Source organism: Mustelus asterias, chromosome 11 (genome assembly GCF_964213995.1).
Source record: "Mustelus asterias chromosome 11, sMusAst1.hap1.1, whole genome shotgun sequence".
Classification (NCBI taxonomy): domain Eukaryota; kingdom Metazoa; phylum Chordata; class Chondrichthyes; order Carcharhiniformes; family Triakidae; genus Mustelus; species Mustelus asterias.
The window spans coordinates 76,996,900-77,015,851 of record NC_135811.1 but is presented as its reverse complement, the minus strand read 5'-3'; the positions used below and the strand labels follow the sequence as shown (position 1 = coordinate 77,015,851).

The window sequence follows — 18,952 nt, the reverse complement described above, 5'->3', positions numbered from 1 at the left end:
GTCATACCAGGAACCTGGCAAAAGAGATCCAGAAAGTGAGGGTTTGAAAGGAAGTGCTGGGCCAGATAATGGTTTGGGAATGATTGTGTCAGTGTGGAGTAGGGGGGCAGACAGGAAAATGGAGACTACATTCGATCCAGTCGAATGATGAAGCAGGCTTAAAGGGCCGAATGGCCTACTCCTGCTCTGAAGTTCTATGTTCCAATATACCCAGAGAGTGACTGGAAAGTGAAACTTGATACCACAAGAATAAATCGATCGATGTATTTAAGGTTTCTGCTAAATAAACACAAGAGGGAGGAGGGAAGAGAGGACACGCTGAGGGATAGGCTGAGATGAAGGTGGCTGGGAGGAGCCTGTGGGGGACATAAATACCAGCAGAGACCATTTGGACTGAATGGCCTGTTTATGTGCTGTACAATCTATGTGATTAGTGCAGTTTATACTTCTGGCACCTATTTTGAATTTGGTACTGAACATGATATTGTCATTCTTTGGTATGCTTTCGTAAACCCTTCTGGCCTGTTGTCACTAGGATTCTCTGAAAACTGCCATATAAAGACTTCTCAATGACCTCCTTGTCTCTCCTGTTAGGTTTGGACATTGATGGCTTGTACCGTGTCAGTGGCAATCTGGCGATTATACAGAAGCTGCGTTTCAAAGTCAATCATGGTGAGGGTCCATCGCATACTGAAGAGATTGTTCAAAACTACATCAGCATCTTGTAATTATGTACCACCTTTAACAGAGTAAAAACTCCCCCTGCTTCGCAGGACTTTTCTTAGTTTATTTATTAGTGTCACAAGTAGGCTTACATTAACACTGCAATGAAGTTACTGTGGAAATCTCCTAGTCGCCACACTCTGGTGCTTGTTCCGAGTACACTGAGGGAGAATTTAGCATGGCCAATCAACCTAACCCGCACATCTTTGGACTGTGGGAGGAAACCGGAGTACTCGGAGGGAACCCACACAGGGGAGAACGTGCAGACTCTGCACAGACAGTGATCCAAGCCGGGAATCGAACCCGGGTCCCTGGCGCTGTGAGGTAGCAGTGCGAACCACTGTGCTGCCCCAGGCCCAATTTGACAGCACAAGCTGGCATTAGGAAGGGCAAGCAAAAGCTTGAGCTAAGCGTTAGTGTTTAAGGAGCTTCTTCAAGGAGAAAAAAAGAGGCGAAGAGGTTTTGAAATGGAATTCTAGAGCTGATGGAGCTGAAACAACTCAATAAGGCCTGGCCATCAGTAATAAAATGAAGGAAATCAAGCATGCATAAGAGGCCAGAATTGAAGGAACACAGAGTTGTAATGCTGGAAAATGTTCCAGATCGGCGGAAGCATGGCATGATGGTATTTAAAGATGAGGATTGTAAATTTGAAGCATTGCGGTATGGATGTCAATGTAAGTCAGAGACCACAGAGGTGATGGGGGAGCAGGACTTGGTATACACTAGGATACAGGCAGCAACATTTTTCTGTTTCAGTATCTCGCTCGCCCTCATTCCAGGGTAATTGCTGAACGGAAGTGACCTCCCTTTTCAAAACATACTTTCAAATCATTATTTTAGCTTCGAGCTGTGCTGGGTAGGACAGGGAAGATTAACATTCACAGCCAAGTGAGGTCTTGTGTTTGAATTTTGATTCCTGTTACATTTCTAAACGATGCAGTCTGGCAAAGTTTGATACATCCAAGCAATTCACTGGGAAATTATACTGTCATTCAGCCCATTTGATTCACGGGCTTCCTGGGTTGAGCTAAAATACTTCCAAATTTGATAGCACTGCCTACTGGGCCTCAGATAGGAGTCCACGAGAAATAATTTTAACAATTCATTTTATGTGAAGGTCATGTTGTCTGTGTGGTACAAACATTATTATTGAAAGCAAGCTTGGACGCCGGAAAGCAGGTGATGTAACGGTTCCGGACAGAATTCATAGAATCATAGAATCCCTACCATACAGAAAGAGGCCGCCCACCATTTTAAAGGACTTCCGAGATTTTTAAAAGTTCATTCATGGGATGTGGGCGTCCCAGGCTAGGCCAGCATTTGCTGTCCTTCCCTAATTTGCCCCTGAGAAAGTGGTGGTGAGCTGCCTTCTTGAACCGCGGCATGTCCTACCCTAAGTATCTACGCATGACTTAATTTTATTCCAATTTTCTGCACACCCGGCAGGAATACTGGCTCGTACTGGAATGCTAGTCTGTCCCCCCAGGTGGTCATTCTTTGTGCAAACTTTGGCAAGAGGGTTGGAAGGTTACCATGTCGGGCATCACTGCTGAGCCCAGCCTTCTCCTCATCCCACATCCACACGCACTCGTTCCAGTGTTGTGTTACCCGATAACAATTGAGAGTGAAAACATGACAGAGGAGGCAGTAGAAGCAGGTACAATAGCAACGTTTAAGAGGCATCTTGACAGATCCATGAATAGGCCGGGAATAGAGGGATACGGACTGCGTAGAGCCAAAAGGTCTTGGTTTAGTGTTGGTGCAGGCTTGGTGGGTAGTGGGGCCTGTTCCTGTGCTGTACTGTTCTTTGTTCTATATGTTCCACCTGGAAAGGCATGATTGCTGAGATCAACCAGCTTAGCAATTGCTCAGCACCATGCGGGATATGACCATAGCGACACCCCAGGTGGTCTGCATACCCTGAGTAAACAGCAACAAATGAGGGTTCAGAGAGCTGACTGATAAGGTTGAGAGGATTGAGTCTTTATCTTAGTGGTGGCTCAGTTGAAGCTGAATTTGTTCATTCTTTCCTTCTCCTTCTCCCCTCTGCGCAGATGAAAATGTGAACCTGGAGGAAGGCCCATGGGATGATGTCCATGTGATCACTGGGGCCCTGAAACTCTTCTTCCGGGAGCTGCCTGAGCCATTGTTTCCATTCAGCCATTTTGAGAGCTTCATTAGCGCAATGAGTGAGTGAAATGTTTATATTCGGGGTAACATTATCCTTTATAACGCTCCAGTTGCTGCTTCTGCGATCTGCTGATGGATTATTTATATTAGCCAATAACTATGATATTGCCCATGACTAGTTGATGGTTATAAGTTTTTTTAATATATATTTATAAAACTGGTTGGTGCCAAAGTTGGGAGAAAGGTTCCAGAATCTTATTCAAAAGAACCATCTAATTGTAATTATATCATGACAGTTGACATTTAGTTGGAAAGCCTGAGAAAACATTGACAACGAGAAGCAGGATTTGTGGATAAGAAAGCATTATGCTGCACAAGATTTTTAGTAATACAGAAATTTTACATTCAAAACACAGAATGGCTGGTTTCCATGGAGATACTTGTGGATTGGAGAACCATAAAATCCCTACAGTACTGAAAGAGGCCTCTTGGCCCATCAGCTCTGCACTGACACTCCAAAAGAGCATCCTGCCCAGGCCCTCCCCTCCGACCTATCCCCCTAACCCCACGTATGGCCAATCCATCTAATCTGCATATCTTTGGACTGCGGGAGGAAACCAGAGCACCCGGAGGAAACCCATGCAGACACGGAGAGAATGTGCAGGCTCCACACAGACAGTGACCCAAGCCGGGAATTGAACCTGGGTTCCCTTGCGCTCTGAGGTAGAGGTGCTAACAACTGTGCCACCGTGTCTACATCGAGGCTGGGAGGGTTAAAATGTTAAAAGTCAACGGGAACTGATTGATTCGAAATAATGACCTTTTGGCTAAGATCAAGTGTAGTTATGCTGATGCTGCACTTGGTTGAGGTCATTGGGTTGCATTTGAGCTTCATTTTCATATGAAGCAATTTTTAGAAGCGGCATCTCGGCCTTTTGGCTAAGATGCAAATGAGATCAAGCTTGGGGGGGCAGAGATGTCTGCCTACTCCAATCAGCTCGGCTCATGTAGATCAGGCCCAAGACAGGGTAGAGGATTGCATGCCCTGTCTTGTCAGCCTGGATCGGAAATGTCTCAACTTGTTGAGACTCTGAATTGGACTTGATTTGATTGAATTGGAAAAGTATTTTAAAAATAATGACAAAGCACTTTACACCATGAAAGTGGTTTGAATAATTGCAGCAATACTTCCTTATTCTTGTGCTCTGATCCCCTTACAATAAAGACTAATGTCCTCGCTAACTTGCGCTACTGAAATCCGAATGAACACCAACATTTTTGCCACTCCCTCGCCAGCAACGTAATCAGGTTCATGCTTACAATGGACCTGGATAGTTGGTGGTTTGTCTTTAACCGGTGCAGATGCAATGGGCCAAAGGGCCTTTTACATAGAATCCCTACAGGGCAGAAGGAGGCCATTTAGCCCATCAAACCTGCATCAATAACAATCTCACCTAGGCCCTATCCCCATAACCCCACGTACTTACCTGTTAGTCCCCCTGACCCTAAGGGGCAATTCCACATGGCCAGTCAGCCCAACAAATCTCCTTAAAAAAAAAACTTTCACTCACTATTGAAAAGGATAGGGTTAAAAACATAAAACATATAAAGGGAGGCACGGTAACACAGTGGTTAGCACGGCTGCTTCACAGCGCCAGGGACCTGGATTCGATTCCTGGCTTGGGTCACTGTCTGTGTGGAGTTTGCACATTCTCCTCATGTCTGCGTGGGTTTTCTCTGGGTGCTCCGGTTTCCTCCCACAGTCTAAAAATGTGTGGGTTAGGTTGATTGGCCATGCTAAAATTGCCCCTGAGTGTCCTGAGATGCGTAGGTTAGAGGGATTAGTGGGTAAATGTGTAGGGATATGGGGGTAGGGCTTGGGTGTGATTGTGGTCAGTACAGACTTGATGGGCCAGATGGCCTCTTTCTGCACTGTAGGGTTTCTATGATGATACGATTCTATAACCAGCAGCCTATATCAAAGACCACAATCCAATAAAACATTGCAAGAAGGTTTGCATTGTCATGGAGATAGGAAAGGAAAAAAGAAAATGCACTGTGTTGCTGATTGGGATGGCATTGTATGAATTTTATAGCAGAGATGGAGGACATTCAGCCTAATAGGCCTGTATCTGATCTCCAAGTGCCTCTATTTTTCCCAGCATGCTTTTCAGCTCAAACAGAAAATGCTGGAAATACTCAGCACATCAGGCAAGATCTGTGGAGCGAGAAACAGAGTTAACGACTGGGAATTTCCAGTCGCGTCTGTCCTGAGAACGAAATTTCCCACCTGAGGTCAATCGACCTGTAAGTGGTTCCGTCAAATTTTCCATTCCGCCCACGACGATTCCTGCAGCTGGTGGGACCAGCAAACTTACCCCAACATTTTGTGCTGAATACCTTCTGCATGCCCTAACAACCCATTTAAAATAAACTAATCCCATCCACTCACTGGGCTGAATTTTACTGGGGTGGGGAAGAGGTGTTATACTGACCATGCCTGCACCCCATCCCCCCCCCCCCCCCCCCATCAGCCCTCATTAATTATTATGTAAATGGTGGATGGGCTGCCAGTTTTGATGCCCACCTGCCTACTGTTTTATGGGAAGGGGTCAGGGGCGGACATGAAGACAGTGGGCTAGGCACCTGTCTTATTGCATGAAACACACTCGTCTGTCTCTGGAAGGGGGCATAAAATCCAGCCTCTTGTGTTCCTTTGGTGGTAGCCATCTATAAACTGGATTGAATGTGACAGGTGGTCCCTTTTTACAGCATTGTGAAATGTACGTCAGAAAACTCTGACCTCGCCCGCGGCTGGGATTCTCCGGTCCTGCTGCAGTGAATGAAGTTTTGGCTGAGCGCCAAATTCCCGGTTCTCGCTGGCAGTGGGGTGAACAGAATCACAGAATGCCCCCCATTTTGTGCCCATTGTTTACATATACACGCCATCATTTGAATTTATGTTATGCATTTGCAGGGCCTGGAAGTAAGTCACCAATCATAGAATCCTTACAATACAGAAGGAGGCCATTTGGCCCATCTGCACCGAAAACAATCCCACCCAGGCCCTATCCCCGAAACCCCACACATTTACCCCACTAATCCCTCTAACTTACGCATCCAGGGGCACTAAGGGACAATTTAGCATGGCCAATCAACCTAACCCATCTTTGGAGTGTGGGAGGAAACCGGAGCACCCAGAGGAAACCCACGCAGACACAGGTAGAATGTGCAAACTCCACACAGACAGTGACCCAAGCTGGGAATCGAACCCGGGTCCCTGGAGCTTGAGGCAGTGGTGTCAACCACTGTGTCACCGAACCGCCCATATCAACCCTAAGTGGTCATGGCACCAGGAAACATAACTCTGGCAAATATGGAGACAAAGTCTATTTGTTATCAAGAACTGGATTGCATGTCCTGCCTCCTTTTACAAATGTTTCTTTTTTTTTAACAGAACTGGGAGATCCTGGTCAACGGCTGTCATATATACAAGAGTTAATCCATTCACTCCCTATGGTCAACCATGATACCATGCAAGTTCTCTTCAGACACCTGTGCAAGTGAGTACCTGCCTTCACTCTAGATAAAACGCATTGTATGAAAGCCCAAAAAACGAGAGTCATGTTACACTGTTTACAGGTTTCTGTTACTCAAGTTTTTTGTGTCCTTTACTTGTCTTTGCTGGCGTAGCAGTTTAACATAGCTGCAACTGGGACAGATGTCTCGAGAAAATGGACCCTTGTAGACACTGTGAGCAATATGTAACTTTAGAGCAGAAAGGCCCTATTTGGACTGACAAGCCCAAAGTGGTTATTTTGAACGCATCTACCCCCCAGATCCCTCCAGCCCAATTCTCTCCAGAAACATATTCAACTGTTGCTTGAACATATTCCAAATCTTTTTATCCTCCTTTTTAACTCATTCTGTGAGTGCATTTTCCAGTCTCTCCAGCCCCCAGGATTATTCGGTCCTACCAAAAGTCAAAAGATGGCAGCATTTTGGACGGAGTGTTGGCACAGTGGTTAGCACTGCTTCCTCACAGTTCCAGGGACCCGGGTTCAGTTACAACCTTGGGTGTCTGTGTGGAATTTGCACATTCTCCCCATGCCTGTTTGGGTTTCCATCAGGTGCGCTGGTTGCCTCCCCCAGTTCAAAGATGTGTAGATTATTTGGATTAGCCATGGTAAATGTGCAGTGTTATGGGGATAGGATGGGGGACTGGGCCTGGGTAAGATGCTTTCGGAGAGTCAGTGCAGACTCTTTGGGCTGAATGGCCACCTTCTGCGATGTAGGGATTCTATGGTTCAGATATAATTAATATGAATGTATTATAATGAAGATACGTTCAGATATTTAAAAAAATTCTAAGCAAGTGCTAGAGATCTCTTTTCCTTCAACCATGTAGTCCACTAGTTTCTACATGCACTTTAATAGCATCCAGAACCTCCACAAGAGTTTTCCTTTAGAAATGCCTTGTTCCTGATCCTTTTGCACATGATGTTGGTGGATTGGTACTGGACTGGATGTACTTAAGGTCACTGATGTCCACAGAACGGTTGCTCATCATAGGTTGTTTATTCAAATTGAGATAAAGAGCAAAAGCTCACTGGACAACAAAATCGAGAGGAGAAGCAAGGAAAATTCAATCACTTCAGTAAGCAATTCTGTTTTGCCACACACTTGTGGAGTGTTCATGAATCCAACTGAGGAAAGAAAGAATCATAGAATCCCTACAGTGCAGAAGGAGGCCATTTGGCCCATTGAACCTGCACCGACAACAATCCCACCCAGGGCCCTATCCCTGCAACCCCACGTATTTTTGTCTTCTAATCCCCCTGACACTAAAGGACAATTTAGCATGGCCAATGCGCCTAACCCGCACATCTTTGAAATGTGGGGGGAAACCGGAGCACCCAGAGGAAACCCACGCAGACACGGGGAGAATGTACAAACTCCATACAGTGACCCAAGGCAGAAATCGAATCTGGGCCCCTGGCACTGTGAGGCAGCGGTGCCAACCACTGTGCCACCCATGGGAAATGTGGAATAATGAAGTGAGAAAGTAATTCTTAGCTCTATCAGTAACCTAGCAAAGTCATCCAGTTGGTAACTGATTTCAGGAGAATACCACATTCAATCCCTGACCTGCACTATGTTAGCTAACCTATTAGATTAGGAAAGCTTAAATAGGGTAGGCTTGGAGGAGATGTGGGGAGACCAAAACTTGGGGCTATAAAAATAATCTGGTCACTAGATATATCCAGTGGGAAATTCAGAAGAAGCTTCTGTAGCCAGTGATTGGATACAATGTGGGACTTGCTACCACAGGCCTGCTCCTGATCATTAACTCATGGTTACCGCTGTTAAGGGCCTGATCATCCATTGAGGATTGGATTGGGCTGTGACGCCTAATCCTCACATTTTTTGAAGAAAAAACGTTGATGCCCGTGACACAATTTTCTTAATGTTTTTGTCCTTATTTTAGCACGAATTCGTGAACAGCTCCATGAGGACTAGCCAAGGGGCACAATAGTTTGTTGAAGCGGTTATTCGTGGGGCTGGTTCATGGTGAATCTAAGCGCCCCCCCCCCCCCCCCCCACACTTTCTCCCTATTTTATCCCTCCTTTTTTTTACCTTTTCTTCCCCTTTCTTTCCCCTTTCCCCCTTTTTCTTAATTTTGCCTCTCTCTCATCCATCTCCCCCCTCCCCCCACATCTTCATCTGTCACAGTTTACCCTCTGATTTCAGCTTCTCTGCTGTTTAGCCATTCACGCCTTTTATTCTCTCTATGGACTGCCATTAGCAGCCTTTTTCGTTGTTTCTGTGGCTATGACTCATCTTTCATTCCCTCACACTACAGTACAAATATCTCCCATTTTCTTTGGCTTTTAGCTTTGACAAAGGGTCATCTGGACTCAAATCAGCTCTTTTCTCTCCTTACAGATGCGAACAGGGCGGCACGGTAGCACAGTGGTTAGCACTGCTGCTTCACAGCTCCAGGGACCTGGGTTCAATTCCAGCCTTGGGTCACTGTCTGTGTGGAGTTTGCACATTCTCCTCGTGTCTGCGTGCGTTTCCTCCGGGTGCTCCGGTTTCCTCCCACAGTCCAAAGATGTGTGGGTTAGGTTGATTGGCCATGCTAAAATTATCCCTTAGTGTCCTGAGATGCGTAGGTTAGAGGGATTAGTGGGTAAATATGTAGGGATATGGGGGTAGGGCCTGGGTGGGATTGTGGTCGGTGCAGACTTGATGGGCCAAATGGCCTCTTTCTGCACTGTAGAGTTTCAATGATTCTATGAACAGACCTGCTGAGATTTTCCAGCATTTTCTCTTTTGGTTTCAGATTCCAGCATCTGCAATAATTTGCTTTTCTTAAGCACAATTTATACGTTGCGATCAAATGATAAAGACATTATATGAAACACAGCTTTCAAAAGTTATAATAATCTCTTTTGCTCCCTTCCAGTGTGATAGAATATCGCACCCAGAACCGGATGAGTTCCCAGAGTATGGCAATTGTGTTTGGCCCCACCCTGCTGAAACCTGAGACTGAGACAGGAAACATCGCGGTCCACATGGTTTACCAGAACCAGATTGTAGAGTTCATCCTTAACCAGTACCAGCACCTTTTCAACGAAAGCCGGGAGTTGGCAGTTCTCAGATGAGCAACAGAGTGGGGCAGTGCAGCCCCACACACTGACTGGCTTGTATGTGTGTATGTGTGTGTGTGCACGAGTGCTTACATAGACTAATAAGGAGCTAGAGGTGTCTGCACGCAATGGACCTAGTCAAACATGGTCTTACGTAAAAAAAGCGAGGGAACGCTGTTCTTCAGAACATGGTCTGACTTAACTTCAAGACAATCGGAGATGAAGCATTACTCAAAGTGGGTCATATCCTTTGTGGACAGTGTATAGGTCTCTGAGGCTCTGTATGAACAAGCCTCTTCTTCTGCTGGACAATTCCGCTTTGCTGCCATGCCTGTGTTTTTTTTTTCAAGTATCCGGAAATCCTTGTATCTGGATCCAGGAAGAGATACCATGCTTATTTCACCTTCCTCCTGGCAGTAATCTTTGCAGGATATATCGGACTGCAGCTTTCACTCTGCGGTTCCTGGTGGCCCTTTGGACTTTTGCCCACCAGGAGTATTTTGCGATGGATCAGCACACTGCACTTTAAAGTGTGTCTCTCTGTCGTTTGAAGCTTTTTTTCATTAGATCTGACATCAGTAACAGAGTGACACCGGCATCTCCACATCATCAGTAACAGGAGCAGGATCCAGCCACCCAACCCCCCCCCACCCCCCCCCATCCCACCCCAAAGCATTGCCTTTTCATGTTTAGCTGTTTCTATTTATTGATATCGTATTTAATTTTTAAGAGAAAAGCATTGAAATGGGGAAAGCGTAACACTGTGGGTTATAGCACACATGGGCAGCTGAAGTCTGTGGGAGAAAGGAGTGGCGGAAATGATCTTCCTGGACTGGTGAGTCAGATAGACAAGCAAGCAAAGGATGGCACTGTTCGAATTGGCTTTCGTTCTTGCAGAAAGGCAATGGTGCAATTTACTCCAGCACTTCAAACCAAACCAAATAAACCATTTTATTTAAAGAATATTTCTGGCCAAAGGTACAAATATTAGATTGGGAGTTGGCGCTATGAAGTGGGAGGCTAGAGAGGTTAGAACAGAGACTGCAGTGAGTTGTGAATCATAGAATCCCTGCAGTGCAGAAGGAGGCCATTCAGCCCATCGAGTCTGCACCAACCACAATCCCAACCAGGCCCCATAACCCCATGCATTTACCCGAGCTAGTCCCCCTGACACTAAGGGGCAATTTAGCATTACCATCCACCTAACCCGCATGTCTTTGGAGCATGGGAGGAAACCGGAGCACCCAGAGGAAACCCACGCAGACATGGGGAGAATGTGCAAACTGCGTACAGTGACCCAAGCTGAGAATCGAACCCAGCTCCCTGGTGCTGTGAGGCAGCCGTGCTAACCACTGTGCCGCCATGCCGAGTGGTTGACCTATTTTGCGTTCTGTTCATCAGTTAATTACTGATATGGGAATTTCCATTGACGTCACCCCAAGCCGGCAGGAAACCCGTGAGCAGGGTTGCACTGCCGGCGGGACTGGAGAATCCCGCTAGCGTGAATAGCCAGTGAATTCCAGCCTTCGTTTTCGCCAAACTAGATAAAGGGCCCCAAGATAAAAGCAAAATACTGTGGATACTGGAATCTGAAACAAAAACAGAAAATGCTGGAAAATCTGAGCAGGCCTGACAGCATCTGTGGAAAAAGAACAGAACCAGCGTTTCGAGTCTGGATGAGTTCTGACGAATGGTCATCCAGAGTAGAAACGCTGGCTCTATTCTCTCTCCACAGGTGCTGTCAGACCTGCTGAGATTTTCCATCGTTCTTGGTTAGATAAAGGGCCCATTATCTGGAAGTGTAAGAGAATGAGATAAACAAAGTGGCCGTGGTCAGATGATGCCAAATTTGGATTTTAAAGTCACATGTTGTCGGAAGTGGAAGAATGAGGAGTTAAAAAGTTTAGGAATTCAAGCTTTCCGAGGTCTCCGATCTTTCTAAATTCCACGTCGTAATCTCAATGGGAGCCCATTTGAAATAATACCAATTGGAAAGCAATTCCGACATTAAGGTTGTTGATTAGATGTAATTTTCTTATTTGTACTTAGCTGATGACCAGCCTCACTCACCAACCAGGGAAACGGAGAGTGCTGTGCCTTGAATTCCCATCCATTAGAGCAGAACCAGCGAGGAGTATTGCTAATGCCTAATGATGGACAGGAGTGGTGACTGGATACAGTTAGTGATCACACTGCTATAGGAAGGATGTTATTAAACTGGAAAGAATGCAAAAAAGATTTAAAAGATTTTACCGGGACTGGAAGGTTTGGATTATAAGGAGGGGTTGGAGTTTTTTCCCTGGAGCGTAGGAGGATGAGGTGTGACCTTATAGAGGTTTATAAAATCATGAGGGGCATCGGTAAGGTGAATAGCCAAGGTCTTTTCCCCAGGGTCGAGGAGTCCAAAACTAGAGGGCATAGGTTTAAGGTGAGAGGGGAAAGATTTAAAAGGGACCTGATGGGCAACTTTTTCACACAGAGGGTGATGCGTATCTGGAATGAGCTGCCAAAGGAGGTGGTAGAGGCGGGTACAATTACAACATTTAAAAGGCATTTGGACAGGCACATGGATAGGGAAAGGTTTAGAGGGATAGGGGCCAACACAGGCAAATAGGACTAGTTCAGTTTAGGAAACCTGGTCGGCATGGACAAGTTGGGCCGAAGGGCCTGTTTCCGTGCTGTATATCTCAAAGACAGTAAGAAGTCCAACAGGTTTATTTGGTACCAAATAAACCTGTTGGACTTTAACCTGGTGTTGTTGTTGTTAGACTTCTTACTGTGTTTACCCCAGTCCAACGCCGGCACCTCCACATCATATCTCAAAGACTCCATGACTCTATATGGCCAGTAGGGGTCAGCATTGTTGTAGGATTCAATCTTGAGTCTGTGAATCATCCAAAAAGTCAACTTATGGAGACAATTTCAGAAAAGTCACAAAGAGAAGCAGACCAATTAGAATGAACACAAAGAAGCAATATGGGGAAGAATGGGAGCATTTGGGAAAGGAAACACGCACAAAAAGAAATGCGGAGAAGGCTGCAGTGATGTGATAAAGGTATGTAGAGAGTTCGGGTAGTGCTTGAGGACAAGTTGTTTACAGAAGAAGAAGGATCACAAATTGGAGGACAAGTTGTTTACAGAAGAAGAAGGATCACAAACTGGAGGGCACAAATTTCAGATAATTGTCAAAAGAAGCAGAGAAGAAGTGAGATGCATTTTGTTTTAATGCAGCGAGTTGTGACCTGGAGACGGTCGTGGAATCAGACTCAATAGTAACTTTCAAAAGTGAAATTATATATTTTCTAAATACTCAAGTGCTAAATTTAGGGAAAGAATAGGGTAGTGAGGTTAATTGGAAAGCTCTTTCAAAGAGCCAGCATGGATACAATGGGCTGAATGGCCTTTTTCAGTGCTGCAAGATTTTACAACTCCTTGCAGCTTGGGTTAAGGCCTTTGATTTACAGTTGGAAATGGTTGCGGCAGGGATGTGACACATTGTGGGCAAATGGGACATGTGTGGTATAACCTGTAGCCAGCATTTGAGTACAACAGCAGGATGCTGGCATCACCAACACAGTAAGAGTTTTAACAACACCAGGTTAAAGTCCAACAGGTTTATTTGGTAGCAAATGCCATTAGCTTTCAGAGCGCTGCTCCTTCGTCAGATGGAGTGGATATCCACACAGATATCCATTCCATCTGACAAAGGTGCAGCGCTCCGAAAGCTAATGGCATTTGCTACCAAATAAACCTGTTGGACTTTAACCTGGTGTTGTTAAAACTCTTACTGTGTTTACCCCAGTCCAACGCCGGCATCTCCACATCATGATCACCAACAGAGTCAGAGCTTAGAAATAAAAACAAAATACTGCGGATGCAGGCGATCTGAAATAAAGACAAAGTGTTGGAAAAACTCAGCAAGTCTGGCAGCATCTGTGGAGAGAGAGACGGGGTTAACATTTCCAGTCCAATATGTCACTCTTCTTCAAAACACAGTTCCGAAGAAGCATCACATTGGACTTGAAAAGTTAACTCCACAGATGTTGCCAGACTTGCTGAGTTTATCCAGCATTTTCTGTTTCGACAGAACCTAACTGTCAGTATTTCTTAGTCCTGCCCACAGGGTGAGTGGCTGTGCTGTCCAGAGAAGTGCAAAGTGTTTGTAAGATTCGCAGAGAGGTTAAAGGGAAAAACTGACAGATGGGGAACTTTGGGGATCTAACTAACCCACCCACCAAGATCCTCTCCCACTACTATTCAGTTCTCTGGAAATCAATTATTGACAGAGTCAATGGAGATAGTTATAGTCACTCCCCTCCTCTCTCTCTCTCAGACAGTATCCGGAGTGCATTGCTAATGAAACCTCTAAGGAGAGAAGTAGATCGCAACATTGAGTGGTGATTAATTTACTGACACTGGAACCTTAACAAGTCACCTGATTGATCCGAAATGATCCCTTTGACAACTCTGGGCCAAATATAATCCCCTGACCCATTTTTAATCATGTGACTGCCCGGTTGCATTCGGTTTTCTAGGACATGTTGTGAGAGTGTTATGAAAATGTACTGACAACATGGAGCCATGGAGGGGACTAGGAGTTCGTGTGACACCACCCACAATTTAAGTTAAAATTAATTGGATGAAGATGTATTCTATTATGGGTGAAAATATTGGTGTACATTCCTGATGAGTATTTACAGGATGTTACTTGGTGCTGAGAGCACATATTTGTAATACTTATGTTGCAAGGTGTATCAGATATTTCCTAATAGTTTTCCTCTTCATTCTCTTTGTCCATATCTTACAGTTTCAGTTAGAAGGCAGTTCCTGTATAACACTCAATCTGTGGACGCAGCAAGCAGGAGTCACTGAGCTCACACTCACTGCAGCTGTGTGGACAGATGTTACCACGCATGCACAAAGTTGTCAGTCTTCCTCATTGATTTTAAACAGATCACTTGACTTGAGGTCGAGTGCTCATTAGACATTGCATGAACTCCACACAGTGTGAGACTACCGAGCAAGAGCTGGTTGGCAAAGATCACTCTAGTCGGATCCAAAGTGAGAACTTCACCCCCCTGCTCCAAGTTATACTGCCCCTTTCATCTTCAACCCTTTCCAAACCAATTCTGCTCATCCGGAAGTGGTAACATAACTGAGGCCTTAAGCAACACAGTCTACCTGCAGAATATCCTGTATCTCTTCCTCCATTCTGTACGAGACTATGATGTACTGTGTGGAGAGCAGTGAGCAAATGACTAAGCCTGGCTTGGGATGCAAGGAAGGGGAAAGGTTGAAGACTCGTGAAACAGCATTTCTCAAAAAAGAGCTTTTTTAAAAAATAAAACTGGCTAAGATTACTCCAATTAAAGGGTTCTTACCGGTGTGAAATACAATCCATCAGAAAATTCAAGCTCTTATTTTTAAAGCCTTATCCACATAATATAAAGTTATTCTATGATTATCTTTAACTCGTATTCTGTGTTATTTTGCGCACATTGTTAAATAGATTCATTGGGCAGTAATTCTTGTGCTTGCCATTTTAGAATCATAGAATCCCTGCAGTACAGAAGGAGGCCATTCGGCCCATCGAGCCTGCACCGGCCACAATCCCACCCAGGCCCTATTCCCATAACCCCGTGCATTTACCCGAGCTAGTCCCCCTGACACTAAGGGGCAATTTAGCAATTCCAATCCACCTAACCCGCACATTTTTGGACTGTGGGAGGAAACCGGAGCACCTGGAGGAAACCCACGCTGACATGGGGAGAATGTACAAACTCCACACAGACAGTGACCCAAGCTGGGAATCGAACCCAGCTCCCTGGAGCTGTGAGGCAGCAGTGTTAACCACTGTGCCACCGTGCCGCCCCGGAGTTTAACAGAGTTGTTAAGCCAGTGTGCTGAACTTGCACACAAAACTAGTCTGGGTTAAGAGGGAACCGCCTTGAAGCTGTTATTGAGGCAAGGTTGTTGCTTAAACGATAGCATTTAATACAGATTGCACAGAAGCTCACTCCCAAATCCCGTAAAATTCAAAGATATGTTTTCATTAATCTGCAGATTGCTTCCAATTCACAGCTACTGATTGTCTTTATTTATTTACCGCTCTTGTTACCTTTAAGCACATAACTTGCTGGAAAAATTGTAAATAGCTTTAAAAAAGGTTCAGAAGTTATTTAAAATCATTTCAGGTGAAACCAAATTAATGTTCTGGGCTTGTTATTTTAAGAAAAGAGTAATTCTGTTGGACTTGTTCAGACACTGGTTCCTGCCTCAGCTGCACTAGATATTGGCAACCTCAGCTCTTAAAGGGCGTGTTGGTGTTGAACCTTTAACTGGTGTGCTGGTCACTTGATATTTAAAACTTGAAATCCCATTGTCTTAATCTATTGAATGTAAAGACTGCTGTGAAACATCTAATGTGATAAATATTCAGCGTTAGCAAAGGGAGGAATCGGTGATGGTGTTTCTAATGTTCCCTGAGAGGCCATTGTGCAGAGCTGAGCAGGTTGGCAAGTAACCCAGGTTTAACCCCTGGTCTCTCATACAATGTGCTGCACACATTGTCATTGGACTCAGTACCTCTGGGCTGGGGAAGGGGGAGAAAACCTCAACCAAGATTCCTACCCCAGATCAGTGTCCATTGACCCCCTGTTCATTTGAACATTAAGGCGAGGACATTGATGGGGCTCAGTTGAAAAATACCTTACAAAGTTGAGTAACCTTGACCATGTTCAATGCAATGGCTTGGGTGATGGATCCCTACCACAGGAGAAAGAGAATGGAAACTGGGAAAATGTACAATTGGGAGCTCCAATGCTGCACTAAATGGCTGATTTTGCATATAGAGAATCAGCAGTCACGTTATGTGTACTCTGTCCAAAGGCATGTCCTTGGTTCATTGTTTGCTGATGCTTCATCCTGAACCATTTTCTTGGAGGTTTTTGTCAGTGTTGGTTGGCCTTCCACTCAGGAGAAGGGCAAATGGGCAGGACCGAAGTCTGCCTCAGCTGGAATGGGAACTGAATCCACACTGTTGATATTAATCTGCAGCAGACTTTAGTCATCTAGCCAACGGAGCTAAGTAGCGCCATCCAGTTGGCTGTCCATCTTGGAAAAGAGTGGGCCACATGGCTATTGTCTCCCTTTATATGGTGCCACTGGGAGGCACTCCATGCAATTGGATATCTAACCTCATAAATGTACAACGTCAGCAACCTCTGACCCTGACTTGAGCATCCATTCCACCCATTCTCTCACCTCGGTGATATTGTCCACCTGCTATCTCTCCCGGCCCTCCATTTGTACAGTCCTAATCACTCCATCCACACCTCAGGGATTCATGTCCCAAACGGTCTCCTTGTTGTTCTTGATTGAGCGCGAGATCTTTCAAATTCCATCCACCCCTCCCCACCCCCTCCAGCCATTCCCCCACCCCCTCAACCTCACTTAACCTGTGAGGGGGGAACCTCTCCAGCGAAAACCACTCTATTTCTTTGACTTGGAAGACTGTCCTATACACCCGTCACCAACAGACTGGGATGTTCCTTAATCATCTCAAACCTCTGGAGCGCATTTTAAAACCACTTCAACTTTCCTCACTCTCAGCTCCTCAGACCCTCCGGCAAGACGATCGTTTGATAATTGTGCCTTCAGTCTCCCCCAGAGCAAATTCCTTTGCTTTCTAGTTTGTGACCCCCCTCCCTGACCCTCCTTGAATCTTGTTGTCACCTCGTTCCCTTGCTAAGCTTGACTTCTGCCTCTCCTCAAGTGAAATGAGATGTCACCTTGCCCTCTTAGCTTGTTATCTCCCTCTGTGTAAAGTGCAAGAGACTCCTCTCTGTATAAATACAAGTGCTTGTAATATATTTATATATAAGTAAGATTCTATTCAGGAATTACAGCTTTGCCTCACCTCCCTCTACCTTGCCTCTCTGGTGTTTCATTGCTGTTACATGCATGTTGATTAAATGAATGATGGATTATTGGAGCTTTGTTGCACAGGTGAACAAAAGGTGTACATGAACATTTTTCTGTAATAAAGAAATTGAAATATTGTCAAACTATTGAATGTTTTGGAATTTGTTTTAATGTTAATTCATTGCTTTTGTCTTGCCAACCAAATTGTTTGGGGGGTGAGGGGAAGAAGGACTTGCATTTAAATAGCACCTTTCACAATCTCGGATTAACCCAAAATGCTTCAAAACTTAGGAATTACTTTTGATGTAGTCACTGTTATAATGAAAAGAAATGAAACAGCCCCAAGCTCCTACAATGCGATCACAAGAAGATGATCTGTTGATGCTACATTAGGGATAAATATTGGCCCAGGACAAGGGGGAGAACTCCCCTCATTTCATTGAGTTGTTACTATGGGAACTTTTTGTCATCCTGAGAAGACAGATGGAAGCCTCAGTTTAACATCTCATCTGGAAGACAGCACCTCTGGCAGTGCTGCATTTTCTCAGTCTGTAATGGGAGTGTTATGCTTAATTGTGTTCAAGACATTGGAATTGAACTCACAACCTTCTGCCTTAGGAATAAGAGTGATACAGAGTAAGTCACAGCTGACAGGGTATTGGGCAGCCTTTATTACTTCACCCAAGTGCGAGATCCTTCACGTAAAATCTTAAATCCACTAAATGTTTGCTCTACAATCATGGTGAGGATTGGAAATCACATGAACTCGAACGCACCTTTGCCACAATACCCACACAAAGCGCCCCAAAGTGAGTCAAGAGGAACAGCTAAGTCCTGGTCTTCTTCCCTAACCCAGGGCACTGAGGCCAATTCCAAGTCCCTTACCAGTCACCTGGCTCAAGTCCTGGCATTGCACTACTGTCATCAGATGCAACTGGATGAAATAGTTTTGGCAGAATGAGGTAAAGGCAAAATATTGCGGATGCTGGAATCTAAAACAAAACCAGGTAATGCTGGAAAAGGCTCAAAGAATCATAGGATCCTACAGTGCAGAAGGAGGCCACTCAGCCCATTGAGTCTTCACCGACCTCAATCCCACCCAGGCCCTATCCCCATAACCCCATGCAATTACCTTAGCTAGGCCCCCTGACACTAAGGGGCAATTTATCATGGCCAATCCACCAAACCCGCACATCTTTGGACTGTGGGAGGAAACCGGAGCAGCCGGAGGAAACCACCGCAGACACGGGGAGAATGTGCACACTCCACACAGACAGTGACCCAAGCCAACAATCGAACCTGGGTCCCTGGCGCTGTGAGACAGCAGTGCTAACCACTGTGCCACCTGCTCTATTCTCCCTCCACAGATGCTGTCAAACCTGTTGGGATTTTCCAGCATTTTCTGTTGCCAGAAGGAGCATCCCATTGTGACTTGTGTTTTATTCATTCTTTCAGAGCTTATCGGTCTAAAACTGCAGCCAAGATCTGGTGGTGTTGCCATCAGATTCCTGGTGATAGC

General features: G+C 45.2%; 1 protein-coding gene across 2 annotated transcripts in view; it reads left to right on the top strand.

The window, feature by feature from the left end:
- The window catches only part of LOC144500606 (rho GTPase-activating protein 27-like), a 225,849-nt gene extending 208,277 nt beyond the window's left edge, over window positions 1–17,572 (top strand). For both annotated transcript variants that reach the window (XM_078223802.1, XM_078223803.1), the window contains 4 exons: window positions 595–672; window positions 2,781–2,915; window positions 6,314–6,419; window positions 9,327–17,572. In XM_078223802.1, the coding sequence (XP_078079928.1) occupies window positions 595–672; window positions 2,781–2,915; window positions 6,314–6,419; window positions 9,327–9,525 (518 nt within the window). In that variant the 3' untranslated portion in view covers window positions 9,526–17,572. The remainder of the gene's footprint in view (window positions 1–594; window positions 673–2,780; window positions 2,916–6,313; window positions 6,420–9,326) is intronic.
- Window positions 17,573–18,952: the final 1,380 nt, after the last annotated feature.